We start from the raw sequence: 14478 nt of genomic DNA on the forward strand, positions 1-14478 counted from the left end.
ATGTTCTAAAATTGACTGTGGTGATGGTTGCACGACTTTGCAAATATGGTGCTGATGATCCTCAAACCACACTTTGAGCAATAAGGCTATAGCTATGTATTTATGTATATAATTCACATATATGTATATTCTTGTGTGTGTGTGTGACAATTATATCAGCCCCCCCGCCTCCATTTTACTGACCAAAATATTAAGCAAAAAGAAAAAGCAAGAATTTTATTTATTTATTTATTTATTTATTTATTTATTTGAGATAGAGTCTCACTGTGTTCCCCAGGCTGGAGTGCAGTTGCATTGATCCTGGCTCACTGCAACCTCTGCCTCTCAGGCTCAAGCGATCTTGCCACCTCAGCCTCCCAAGTAGCTGGGACCACAGGTGGGCACCACCATGACTGGCAAATTTTTTTATTTTTGGTAGAGATGGGGTTTCATCATGTTGCTCAGGCTGGTCTCGAACTCCTGAGATAAGCGATTTGCGTTCCTCGGCCTCCCAAACTGTTGGGATTACAGACATGAGCCACAGCACTCGGCAAAGAATTTTAATTTATACGTTTTTTACCTTTTGGAGGGCCTAAATTCAAACACACACGTATGACATGTATCCATTCATTTCAGGGGTTAAAACACAGTGGCCTATTGTCTCTTACAACTTCATGTGAATCAACAATTATCTCAAGGCTGGACGCAGTGGGTCATGCCTGTAATTCCAGGATTTTGGGAGACCGAGGTGAGTGGATCACTTGAGGCCAGGAGTTCGAGACCAGCATGGCCACCAAGGCAAATTCCTGTCTCTACTAAAAATACAAAAATTAGCCAGGCTTGGTGGCACATGCCTGTAATTCCAGCTACTCTGGAGGCTGAGGCGGGAAGATTGTTTGAGCCCGGGAGACAGAGGATGCAGTGAGCCAAGATCCCACCACTGCAGTCCAGCCTGGGCAACACAGTGAGACTCTGTCTCCAAAAAAACCAAAACAAACAAACAAAAAAAAGCCCCACATATTTCAAAAAATTTTATTTTAAGAAAAACAAAAAAACCTACTTTCAATTAAAAAACACAGCGGTTATGTTAATGCATCACCACATTCCTGGAGAAGTATTAAGGCTATGTATATAAGTATATATACTCAGGTGCATTGATAATACGATTTATGTATACTTTCAGCAACAACACAAGGGGAGAGAAGATGATTTACTAGCTCTCCTCGTAAAGCTACAAACAAAACCACAGGTGTAACTCAGGTGAGAGTTTCCTAGTTTATGGCTAACTTTAGCTTATTAACACAACAAATATTTATTATCATTTTCACTGAAAAATTTGACATTTTTTGTTGACTCAGCCAATCTAAGAAGCTTAATATATAGTCCCTGCCCTCAAGAGACTTCCAATATATTTGGAAGAGACCAGGCAAACACAAAGAAAACTAACAATGCAATATATACCACAAGGCAGCATCTAATTAGTTTTCGAATGAGTGCTAACAGACCTTGAGACCACTGGTTAAAATGTATATATATCTATATAGATATACATAAATGGTAAATATGTTTTTTCATTTTCAAAAACTGTTTTTTTCCATTTTCAAAAACGTGTTTTCAAAAACTGTGAACCACCACTAGCAGACACCCTATAACAAGGCCCACTGTTCATTGTTAAATTACACACATAAAATGTTTCATTCAGAAAGCAAACCTGAAGCCCTTCAGCCTCCTCCACACTCACAATTCAAATTATATAGAACCTACGAAGCTGGTTAGAAAGGAGGTAATCTCAGAAAAAAGGGTGGGGGTGACAGCAGAAACAAGCAGGGATCCACAAGGTCATACCAAAGGGGTGATTGGAAAGGAACCTGGGGAAGGGACAGAAGGGTGGAACGTTTACTTACTTCTTGTTATCAGTGTAGAAGCGTGTTTGGAGCTGAGCCATGGCGAGGAATACACGCGACTTGCCCACGGAAACGTACGGGTTAGCAGACCCACAACACGGAGCTCCTGCCTTTTAGAACTACAAAGAGGCAGCTCAAAATTAGACTGCACAGGTAAGCGAGGAGCTACAGTCTAAGCCTGGACTCTGCTTTCTGTCCTCCGGTCTCCTCCGCAGAAAGCACGCGGTTGCCCTTCTACAGACTCCCAGACCACAAACATCGACTACCTACTCCTAGATTTAGGAGTCATCGATTAGAAAAGCATAGTCTTAAAGGTAGCATGTCCCTTTAATCATTGTTAGAATTCTTCCCATACGTGTGGACCCGTAATCGATTAGGAAAAAGATCCCACTGAAATCCACTTTATTAATAAAAAATTTTTTTTCAAGAGGCTGTCCTGAGCCTGGATAGTTCAAACACAGCTCCTAGTTAACTAGAAGTCTCAGAAAGCATCGCTTCTCAAACGCTGTGACCACCGGGAATTGTAGTCTTTTTTTGCCACGCTGCCCTCAGAATATCTTATTTGCATTAAATCCTCTAGACTCCAGCCAGATATCAAATTTCCTCTGTCTTCAGCTTTGCTTGACTAACGCCTTGCCAGTTTTTTTTTTCTCATACATATTCCCAACCAGAGGCTCACTCGGCAGAGGTTTTTCCTAAGTCTCGCCTCTAACTGCGGGTTTTAGAGAGAAGCGAGAGGCGGAAATACGAAAAAAAGAACGGATGAGAGAGGAAACGGTCGACGGTGGCCGATAGTGGTCCTACTCTCGTGGGACTGCGCTGCGCGCTCCCGGTGGGGGGCGCCTGCGCATTATGCTGGTCTCCATGGCGGGGCCTCGGAGCCAAGACGAGGTTGAGTAGACTCGTTTTGAATTTTCTCCCCTCTGCTCCGGCGGACTTCCCATGTCGCCTTGTGGGGCTATCGGCGGCGGCAAGACTGGGGAAGTCAGAGGTCTGGCAGCGCTGTCTGCGCAGACCTACCGGACGCTACCTCCCAACCCCCCTTTCTTCCTCCTGCCTCCTCCTCCTTCCGTCACCTCCTGACCCGCCGGAGCTCCGAGCAACTGCCGGCCCCCGCCCCCAGCCGCAGCCGGTCACTGGCGGCGCCCTCCGCGCCAAGCTTGGGGGCCTTTTCGGGGTCCTACATGGCAGGGCTTCCGACCCCCGGCCCGAGACGGGGCTCGCAGGCCCCAGAGGGGCAGGCTGGAGAAGGAGGAGGTTAGGTGTCTTGAGGAGGGTTGTTGAGCCCAAGGACGCGCCATCGCCGCGGAGAAGGAGCCGGACCCCTTGGGCGGAGCGCCCAATGTGTGGTCCCTCACGCCGTCCCGCACCTTGCTTTTTAGAGTTATTTTTCCGCTTTCTGAGCCCTTTTATACCTTACGTTTAGAAGGGGAAAATCATCCTCCCACACCTTCTCCCCGACTTTTTGCCTTTTTTGTCTTGAAGTTACCCAAAGGCCTGTGTATTGTTCTCAATGGTCCCAAGAATTTAATATAGTTGTTTTTCTGAGGGAGGATGGATGGAGATAACTGTCCTGATCCCAATGTCACTTTTTAAGGCATTCGCTTCAAGAGACAAGCAGTTTAGAATCAGGCAGAACTGGACTTCAAAACTTATGGGCAGGGCGGTATGTGTGCAGGTGAAGACAAAGCTTTCCTTTTTTATGTTGTTTAAAGATGTCCTACTGTAAGGTAGACGCCTAATATGTAAATGAACGCCTGATATTTAAATAGAGAATGAGAAGAGATTTAAACAATTGGAAGAAAAAAATAATTTTTATTAGAGAGCAATGACAATAAAAGTAGGACTCTTCAGTTTAGTCACCTTTGTAGCTCGGAATCCGGGCCCTGGAACCAGAATTCCTGGGTTCAAATCCTGCCTCTGCTACTTGATTAACCTTTTTGTGCCACACTTTTATCAACTGTAAGAATTAACTGCGGCATCGGAAGCACTCAGTATATGTTAATTATTATCATCAAATAGTTACCAATTCCAGTTTAACTAGAAGCTTTGCCAGCGTGAATAGATAAGGGAGAATAGCCACATTGAGTGGAGGAATAAAATTAGAAAACCTCTGTGCTGAAGTCCCAGGAGATCACTTATTAGGCTTGGGCTTGCTAATAGAAGTGTTGGTCGTTTAACCATGTGGTTATTGTAGTGGTGAGGATTTACACATTAAATAAGTCTCGGGCACCTGAAGCTTGAAACACTTTTTTAATGAAATCTTGCCACTGAATCTGTACTTACTGATAATATGTCATTGGTTAAAATATATTTATAAAATGTATAATTGATCAGTAGGTTAATACATTTTTATCATTAATTTGAAATTTATCAAAATGAGAATATACAGTACCTGACAGAGTCAATAGAGTTTGATCTTAATTTGAATTGAAAATTATGATCAGGAAAATAAATAACCTGAATATATGCTTAATAATATAAGACTTTCAGTTTGCAAAACAGAAACCCTGACTTGACTAAAATACGCTTTTCATTTGACGGAGACCTTTAGTTAAGGAAAGATTAGTTTTAGCATTCAACATAACTAAATACCCAGCATTATGTTTTACGGTTTTTTTCAACAATGATTTATGTGTCATGTTTGGTGTTGCCTCCAAGCAGTACCTAGGATAGCTGATGCTTTTACTTTGAGTCTTTTTCTTTAGTTGGAACATTAATTGCAAGCTTTTGGTTGGTAATCATTTTTTATGGGGTGTATTTACTATATGGTCCTCATGGAGACACATTGTTATCTGGAGAACCACAGTTTGGAAAATACATTTCTCTTTATTATAAAGTTTCTTGTTTTATATATATAATGCCACAGTGTGATAGGATACAAAGACTATGCATTAGGGCTTTGGAATCTTGTTTTTTGTGTTTTTCTTTTTTTCCAATTTGATTATGAATCCGAACCTAATGCACTCTGTGATCTTAAGCAAGCTTCTTGACAGTTCCAGTTTTCTTATCTACAAACAGAGACAAGAAGATCTACCTCAGAGTCATTGTAAGGATTAAATAAATTTGCAAAGCTCTCAAAGAGCAGCCTAATCCCAGCATTTTGGGAGGCCGAGGCGGGCAGATCACCTGAGAGGTCAGGAGTTCGAGCCCAGCCTGGCCAACATGGTGAAACCCTGTCTCTGCTAAAAATACAAAAATTAGCCAGGCATGGTGGCAGGTGCCTATAATCCGAGCTACTCGGGAGGCTGAGGCAGGAGAATTGCTCGAACCTGGGAGGTGGAGTTTGCAATGAGCCAAGATCGCGCCGCTTCACTCCAGCCTCGGCACAAAGAGTGAAACTCCATCTCAAAAAAAAAAGAGAAAAAGGTAAAAAGTTTGTTTGTGCAGAGTGAAAAATGGGTAGAAATGGATTACAGGGAAGCTTATAGGGAGAACAAACCATAAATAAAATTGACATTGTGAGCACCAGCCTTAGATTTTTTTTCCCTGAAAATTAAAAAGTGCTTTTATGTATTTTTTTATTTTTTGAGTTGGAGGGTTTTTTGGTGGTGGTGGTGTTATTTGTTGTTGTTTTGTTTTTGGTTTTTTGTTTTTTTTCAGAGTCTCCCTCTGTCGCCAGGCTGGAGTGCAGTGGCACTATCTCAGCTCACTGCAACCTCCGCCTCCCAGGTTGAAGCGATTCTCCTGCCTCAGCTTCCCGAGTAGCTTGGGACTTCTAGTAGAGACGAGGTTTCACCATGTTGGCCGGGATGGTCTCGATCCCCTGACCTTGTGATCTTCCCACCTCGGCCTTCCAAAGTGCTGGGATTACAGGCGTGAGCCACTGTACCGGCTGAGATGGAGTCTTGCTCTTTTGCCCAGGCTGGAATGCAGTGGCATGATCTCATCTCACTGCAACTTCTGCCTTCCGGGTTCAAGTGATCCGTGCTTCAGCCTCCCCAATAGCTGCTATTGCAGGCTCCTGCCACCACTCCCAGCTGATTTTTGTATTTTGTTTTGTTTTCTTTTTGAGATGGAGTCTGGCTTTGTCGCCAGGCTGGAGTGCAGTGGTGCAATCTTGGCTCACTGCAACCTCCACCTCCCTGGTTCAAGCGATTCTCCTGCCTCAGCCTCCCGAGTAGCTGGGATTACAGGCATACGCCACCACGCCCAGCTAATTTTTGTATTTTTAGTAGACACAGGGTTTTATCATGTTGACCAGGATGATCTTGATCTCCTGACCTTGTGATCCGTCTGCTCAGCCTCCCAAAGTGCTGGGATTAAAGGCTTGAGCCACCGCACCTGGCCTGTTTTTTGTTGTTTTTTTTTTAAGTAGAGACGGGGTTTCACTATGTTGGCCAGGCTGGCCTCCCAACTCTTGACCTCAAGATCCACCCACTTTAGACTCCCAAAGCGCTGGGATTACAGGCATGAGCCACTGCGTCCAGCAGAAAATTTAAAAATTAATATAGGTTATTGTTTATATATATTTGCGTACATTTAAAAGTTCGATGTTTAACATAACTTTAAAAACTGATTCTTAAAAAATAAATTATCCTATTAAAATATTTGTGAATTAGTCTTTATTTCATTTTTGACACCACTGATTCATAGTAATTTTGTACATATTATAAAAGGAATGTTGTGTCATTTATCTACCTCTAAAAGATGCGATAAATTTTATTTTCTAAAGTACTTTTGAGCAATGTTTTGTTTATTTATTTATTTATTTATTTATGTTTGAGACAGAGTCTCGCTCTGTCGCCAGGCTGTAGTGCTGTGGTGCAATCTTGGCTCCCTGCGACCTGCGCCTCCCAGGTTGAAGCAATTCTCCTGCCTCAACCTCCCGAGTAGCTAGGACTACAGGCATGCACCACTGCGCCTAGCTACTTTTTTTGTATTTTTAGTAGAGATGGGGTTTCACCATGTTGGCCAGGATGGTCTCAATCTCTTAACTTCGTGATCTGACCACCTTGGCCTCCCAAAGTGCTGGGATTACAGGTGTGAGCCACCAGCATCCCGCCGAGCAGTATTTTTTAATGTAGTTAATAAGATCTGGCGCTGATAATGAATAGATTTAAAGATCTTTTACATCTTAGGACATTAACCAAGATATCTGGAATTTAAAGAAACTCAACTTCAAGCTGCTTTCTCTTTAATTATCCTATTTGGGGATTTATTCTCAGATTATTGGTTGTAACAATAATATTTTAATACACAGAAGCCTGTGAAGGATACTCAACAACATGATTGGATGTTAAGACCATTTTTTTTGGATATTATACACATAAGAAATTACCTCCAAAATTTTGAACTGATAGAATTGCTGTTGAATAAGATCATAACAGCAATGGCCCAAGTATGGTCCTTGAAAGAGACATGACAACAACCTGAATTGTCTCTACCCCTCTGCCATACATTCACTATAAAAACAATAAAAATCCCTTTCTTCCCAAAATAAAAACGCTGAGCTACTAATTTTACAGATGCTTTCCAATCTTTACTTTTGATATGATAAAATCCACTTTTTAAATGTGATAACAAAACATTCTAGAAAGCAATTTGCCGGCAAAATTTAATGCTTTAGTGTGTTTTCTGAAATCCGATCATTAACTGTTTAGGCTCCATATTTAATATTTTCTTTTTTCTTTCTGCTCTCTTTATCTAATTGTAATATGCTTGCTTAAGAAATAAGCCTGTCAATTCTAGGGTTTGGGAGGTAGGGCATGGGGAGAAGAGCTTTTATTTTCAAGCTTCTTGTGGCTCCAGAAGATGCCCTAATAGTAAGTATTTTCATTGATGAAAAATGTAATTTGCTAGAGATCTTTGTTTTAGTGATAGTTATAAAATGTGAGAATTTAAATATTCCAAATACCTGATTTTAGACAAGGAAACAGGCACAGAGAGATTGTCACCTGTCCCAAGATACATGCAGTTACCTGTAAAGTCAGTCCTCGTCTTTAGTTCTCTTAAATGAGTCAATTGATGGTTTTACCACACCAGGCTGATAATGGTTATTTTAAAATAAAACCTGCATAACAAAATGTAATAATTATCTTTATGTGTAGGAAAATAAAATATACATTAAATACCTTCTCATTACAGAGAAAATGCTGCTGTGAAGACCCAATTAAAGCTTTCACATAAATGAAGCTACAGCTATCATGATTTAGTGCCCCCAAAAGGAAGAACTTCAGTGGACAAGAAAGGACATTTCTAGAATGCTTGAGGCCTGGAATTTAAACCTGAGCCACTATCTGAAGGTAAATTTTTTTTAACTAATTGAAAGTAACAACTTTATTTTAAAAAGTTAACTATTGTCTATTACATGTTTAAAAAGTCAAATTACTCTTTGTATATAGATGCTTTGTTCTATTTATGTTTATCAGTTGGAAAAAACATTTTATACTTAGCTATTTAATATTAATATCTGCATTCTTATAAACTTTACTTTGACAGGGCCAGGCGTGGTGGCTCATGCCTGTAATCCCAGCACTTTGGGAGGCTCAGGCGGGCGGATCACGAGGTCAGGAGATCGAGACCATCCTGGCTAACACGGTGAAACCCCGTCTCTACTAAAATACAAAAAAAATTAGCCAGGCATGGTGGTGGGCGCCTGTAGTCCCAGCTACTCTGGAGGCTGAGGCAGGAGAATGGCATGAACCTGGGAGGTGGAGCTTGCAGTGAGCTGAGATCGCGCCACTGCACTCCAGTCTGGGTGATAGAGCAATACTCCATCTCAAAACAAAACAAAACAAAAACAAACCAAAAAAAACCAAAAAAACTTTACTTTGACAGAGTTAATTGGCAGTTGGGGATAAAAATTTATAGCATATACTGATATTCAGGATAGTTGGGAAAATCAGCTATTTTAAGTCACTCTGCAGTTGTCAGGATTAAAGAAGATAAAGCAAATTGATGGAAGAAAGGAGGAAGGAAGAGGTAATACTTTTCACTGCGTCCAAATTATTTTTTTAGAGTGTGTCTGTAACTTAAAAATGTACTTTTAATCTTCATTTCAACAATGGGTTAGGTCAATAGTCATATTAAAACCCACTTTTCCGTATAGAAACTACTTTAATATTTTCTCAGTGTAACCACAAAAAGTATTTAATCCATAGATTTTCATTTCCAGAAGGCAGTAGAAAATATAGTTATTTTTATTCCGTTGGCAAAATCTCAATATGGGCAAAATTCTGCGGTAGGTGGTTTGTGTTTGGCAGTCTTCCTCTGTCAACATACTCCCCACCCCTTAACTAGCGTACTTACCTAAGGCAGTCATACTTCCCTCAGTCTTCACTGCAGCATCCTGTGCAGGCCTACTGAATCCCTCTAAGTTCTTTGAGGCTCACCTGTACTTGCTTCTCACCTCCAAGTAAAACTTTTCACTCCCTCAGGGTAGCTCTTTTTAACTCGTTTTAAAGGAAGAAATCTATCCTTACATAAATTTATACCAATTTGTTAATGGCTGATGTTCCCTCCAAAGTTTTTTCTTTTTAAGAAAAAGCGCTTATTAACGTCAATGAAAATTTTACTGATGAAATTTCAGAGTGAGTGAGCAAAAGTAAATAAAGTAAAAAAAATAAAATTACGCTAGTAAAGGTAACTTGCAGTGGGATCAGAGTACCTGACAGGAAACTGGGAATATTTGGAATTCTTACCCCTAAGCTATTGGCATGTTTTACAACTTCTTCCTAAACTCCATTTCTCAATCTGTTCTACCTAATGTTTTTTCAGTGGCTACAATGCCTGCATAGTTAGAGCTCTAGATTTTTGGGTGGTGTCGGAGATAGAGTTTTTTGTATGTTAGGGTACTGCTTCTAATTAAATTTCAACCAGCAAAAGTTGAAAACAAAAAGGAACAAATAATTTCTTTTAACATCTTTCATTTGTTAACCTATCCAGAAAAAGATTTCAAGCTATGGATTTTTGACTAATAAAGGCAGACGAGAGCTTTGTTTATTGCCTTGAAAAAGTTCCTATTGTAATAATAGACTACGGGCTTTGAAATAAACACATGTAGGTTTGAGTTCTTGCTCAGCCACTCAGCATATTTGTAATCTTGGGAAAGTTACTTATCCACCTATCCTATATGTAAATTGGAACAGGTAACTGAATCACAGCATTGTTGAAAGGGTTAAATGATATAGGTAAAACACTTTTAGCATAGTACCTTACTATGGTAAATGCTCAATAAATGATAACCTTATAATTTTGAGCAATGAACCTCATCATCTTTTTCTATAAAATGATGATAATAATAGGTCCTATATCACAGAATAGTAGAGTGATTGTTGATAATTCTAGCTAATAATTATTTAGGATAGTTGAGATTCAATACATTTTATTTTATAACTATGACAGTTAAATTCATAATCTTTTTTTTTTTTTTGGGATAGAGTCTCACTCTGTCGCCCAAGCTGGAGTGCAGTAGCGCACTCTCAGCTCACTGCAAGCTCTGTCTCCTGGGTTCATGCCATTCTCCTGCCTCAGCCTCCCGAGTAGCTGGGACTACAGGCGCCCACCACCATGCCCGGCTAATTTTTTTTTGTATTTTTAGTAGAGATGGGGTTTCACTGTGTTAGCCATGATGGTCTCGATCTCCTGACCTTGTGATCCGCCTGCCTCGGCCTCCCAAAGTGCTGGAATTACAGGCGTGAGCCACCGTGCCCGGCCTAAATTCATAATCTTAATTATCTATCATAATAGTGCTTACATTTTAAAAGTCAAAGAGCTCTCAGAAATATTAAGAAATTTTTTTAATCTTGATGTCATCATGTTTAGACAGTGACTATTCAGATTACTTTAAAAATTAAGCCAGGTGCAGTGGCTCATGCCTGTAATCCCAGCACTTTGGGAGGCTAAGGTGAGCAGATCACTTGAGGCTAGGAATTCAAGACCAGCCTGGCCAACATGGCGAAACCCCTTCTCTACTAAAAATTAAAAAATTAGCCGGGCATGGTGGTGCATGCCTGTAATCCCACCTACTCAGATGGCTGAGGCACGAGAATCACTTGAACCTGGGAGGCGAAAGTTGAAGCGAACCAAGATCATGCCACTGTACTCCAGTCTGGGCAGCAGAGCGAAACTCTGTCTCAAAAAAAAAAAAAAAAAAAAGCCGAGCGCGGTGGCTCACACCCGTAATCTCAGCACTATGGGAGGTCAAGGCAGGCAGATCACCTGAGGTTGGGAGTTCAGGACCATCCTGACCAACATGGAGAAACTCCGTCTCTACTAAAAACACAAAATTAGCTGGGCGTGGTGGCACCTGCCTGTAATCCCAGCTACTCAGGTGGCTGAGGCAGGAGAATTGCTTGAACCTGGGAAGTGGAGGGTGCAGTGAGCCAAGATCGCGCCATTGCACTCCAGCCTGGGCAACAAGAGTGAAACTCCGTCTGGAAAAAAAAAAAGGGAAAGAAAGAAAAAGAAAACTAAACTGTATTTAAATCGTATTCTTGACAATTTACTTTAGAATAGTAAATTGTATTCCTAATAGGAAAAAAGCAAGAAAAAGATAAATTTTTAAAAAGTTATATTCCTAATAGATATTTCATTTTTAATAAGCCCCTCAATAGGACCTTATTTGCAGTTGAATCTAACTTTGTAAAAAGTTTCCTGTTTTAATAGAGTTCTTTTGTATTTCTGTGTAGTGCACATTGGAAGTCAGTCAATAAATAATAGTTAAATGAATTTTAAAAATCAGGATAATCAACTCTTAGAAACATAAAATCTTAGTGTTATTATTATATTTTTTGAGACAGAGTCTTGCTCTGTCGCCCAGGCTGGAGTGTAGTGGCGCAATCTCAGCTCACTGCAACCTCCGCCTCCCAGGTTCAAGCAATTCTCCTACCTCAGCCTCCCAGGTAGCTGGGACTACAAGTGCGTGCCACCGTGCCCGGCTCATTTTTTGTATTTTTGGTAGAGACAGGGTTTCACCATGTTAGCCAGGATGGTCTCGACCTCCTGACCTTGTGATCCGCCTGCCTTGGCCTCCCAAATGCTGGCTGGGATTACAGGTGTGAGCCACCGCACCTGGCCCAAAGTTCTTTAATTCCAGAAAATTTTAGATCTATGTAAACACCTCAGTAAATTGAAGAAATTTCTATTACCTTGCCATCAGACGGCTTTGTATTAAATTAAATCTCTATATTCAGGTCAGTTTCTTTTGCATTTTCCATAATTGTGTTATTTAATTAGCAAACATGAGTTCACTTAAAATGTTCAGTTCCTCTGTGATATCATGAAATAAACCTGATTTTAAAAATTCAGATATAGTTATAAAACACACAGAATATAAATTTTATACATAGAGACTTTAAATGTCTTGATCATCCTTGTATCTCCAGCACATAGAACAGTCACTTGGATGTGTAGTAATAATTCATTTTGTGAATGAATATCTGCTTATAAATACATATGCTTAGAAAAAATCTGGAAGAATATGCAAAAATGTCAGTAGTGATTTCTGTAAAATTATAAGTGACTTTAACTTTCTGATGTTGCTATATTAACATATATTTGTTTTAATGACATAAACAATAAAACTTAAAAATTTATTGAAAAATTTTTTTTCCTGAGATGGGGTCTCACTCTGTCACCCAGGCTGGAGTGCAGTGGCATGATTATGACTCACTGTAGCCTCAAACTTCTGAGCTCAACCAATCCTCCCACTTCATCTTCCCAAGAAGCTATAGGGACTATAGGCACACACCACCATGCCTGGCTGATTTTTTTTTTTTTTCAATAGAGACAGAATCTCATTATATTGCCCAGTCTGATCTTAAACTCTGGCTTCAAGCCATTCTTCCACCTTGGCTTCCCAAAGTGCTAGGATTACAGGGATTAGTCACCACACCGAGCCCTTAAAAAGAAATTTTTAATCTTTTGAGACAGGGTCTTGCCCTGTCATGATCATGGTTCACTGCAGCCTCAACCTCCTGGGCTCAGGCAATCCCCCCACCTCAGCTTTCTAAGTAGCTGGGACCACAGACACATGCCACCACACCCAGCTAATTTTTAAATTTTTTTTTGTAGAGATGGGGGTCTCACTATGTCACCCAGGTTGGTCTTGAACTCCTGGATTCAAGTGACCTGCCTTCCCCAGCCTCCCAAAGTGATGGGATTACAGGCATGAGCTACCAGCCTGGCCTGGAACAAGAAAAGGATACCCACTCTCACCACTCATCTTTAACATAGTACTGGAAGTCCTACTAGCCAGAGCAGTCAGATAAGAGAAAGAAATAAAGAGCATCTAGGCCAGTTGCTATGGCTCACGCCTATAATCCCAGCACTTTGGGAAGTCAAGGTGGGTGGATCACCTTAGGTCCAGAGTTTGAGACAAGCCTGGTCAACGTGTGGAAACCTCTTCTCTTCTAAAAATACAAAAAATTTAGCTGGGTGTGGTGGCAGGCTCCTGTAATCCTAGCTACTTGGGAGGCTGAGGCATGAGAATCACTTGAACCCGGTAGGTGAAGGTTGCAGTGAGCTGAGATTAAGATCTCACCACTGCACTCCAGCCTGGGTGACAGAGTGAGACTCTGTCTCAAAAAAGAAAAAAGAAATAAAAGAGCATCCCAGTTGGTAAAGAGGAAGTCAAACTGTCACTGTTTGCAGATGATATGATTGTTTACCTAGAAAACTCTAAAGGCTCCTCCAGAAAGCTCCTAGAACTGATCAAAGAATTCAGCAAAGAAGGCCAGGTGAGGTGGCTCACGCCTGTAATCCCAGCACTTTGGGAGGCTGAGGTGGGCGGATCCCCTGAGGTCGGGAGTTTGAGACCAGCCTGACCAACATAACGTGGTGAAACCCCATCTCTACTAAAAATACAAAATTAGCCAGGTGTGGTGGTGCATGCCTGTAATCCCAGCTACTTGGGAGGCTGAGGCAGGAGAATCGCTTGAACCCGGGAGGCAGAGGTTGCCATGAGCCGAGATCACGGCCATTGCACTCCAGCCTGGGCAAAAGAGTGAAACTCCATCTCAAAAAACAAAAAATAAAGAATTCAGCAAAGTTTCCGGATACAAAATTAAGGTACACAATTAATTTTGTGCAGTATCTCTCCTGGACGCCAACAGCAGCCAAGCTGAGAATGAAATCAGGAACTCAACCCCTGTTACAATAGCTGCAAAAAAAGTAAAATACTTAGGAATATACCTAACCAAGGAGGTGAAACACCTCTGCAAGGAAAACTACAAAACACTGCTGAAACCTAGACAACATATACAAATGGAAACATATCCCATGTTCATGGATGGGTAGAATCAGTATTGTGAAAATGACCATACTGCCAAAAGCAATCTAGAAATGTAATGCAATTCCCATCAAAATACCACCATCATTCTTCACAGAATTAGAAAAAACAATCCTAAAATTCATGTGGAACTAAAAAAGAGCCTGCATAGCCAAAGCAAGACAAAGCAAAAAGAACAAATCTGGAGGCATTACATTACCTGATTTCGAACTATACTATAAGGCTGTACTCACCAAAACAGCATGATACTGGTATAAAAATAGATACATAGACCAATGGAACAGAATAGAGAACCCAGAAATAAACCCACATACATACAGCCAACTGATTTTTGACAAAGCAAACAAAACCTTCAAGTGGTGA

General features: G+C 40.8%; 2 protein-coding genes across 22 annotated transcripts in view; one reads left to right on the forward strand and one right to left on the reverse strand.

The window, feature by feature from the left end:
• WDR12 (WD repeat domain 12) overlaps positions 1-2089 on the reverse strand; it is a 33074-nt gene extending 30985 nt beyond the window's left edge. The window contains 1 exon segment of the mRNA NM_001131395.1: positions 1884-2089. Within this exon segment, the coding sequence (NP_001124867.1) occupies positions 1884-1924 (41 nt within the window). The 5' untranslated portion in view covers positions 1925-2089.
• Positions 2090-2683: 594 nt separating this feature from the next.
• CARF (calcium responsive transcription factor) overlaps positions 2684-14478 on the forward strand; it is an 88113-nt gene continuing 76318 nt past the window's right edge. For 14 of the 21 annotated variants that reach the window (XR_008522641.2, XR_008522639.2, XM_054549012.2 and 11 more), the window contains exons 1-2: positions 5140-5252; positions 7971-8128. Coding sequence is in view for 6 of the 21 variants with exons in the window: in XM_054549027.2 (XP_054405002.1) it covers positions 8087-8128 (42 nt within the window). In the remaining 15 variants the exon portion in view is untranslated. Of the gene's footprint in view, positions 2775-3378; positions 3562-4743; positions 5253-7970; positions 8129-14478 lie in introns of those variants that run through there. The other 7 variants (XM_054549018.2, XM_009238005.4, XM_054549028.2 and 4 more) reach the window with 5 other exon arrangements.

Source organism: Pongo abelii, chromosome 11 (genome assembly GCF_028885655.2).
Source record: "Pongo abelii isolate AG06213 chromosome 11, NHGRI_mPonAbe1-v2.0_pri, whole genome shotgun sequence".
Taxonomy (NCBI): Eukaryota; Metazoa; Chordata; class Mammalia; order Primates; family Hominidae; genus Pongo; species Pongo abelii.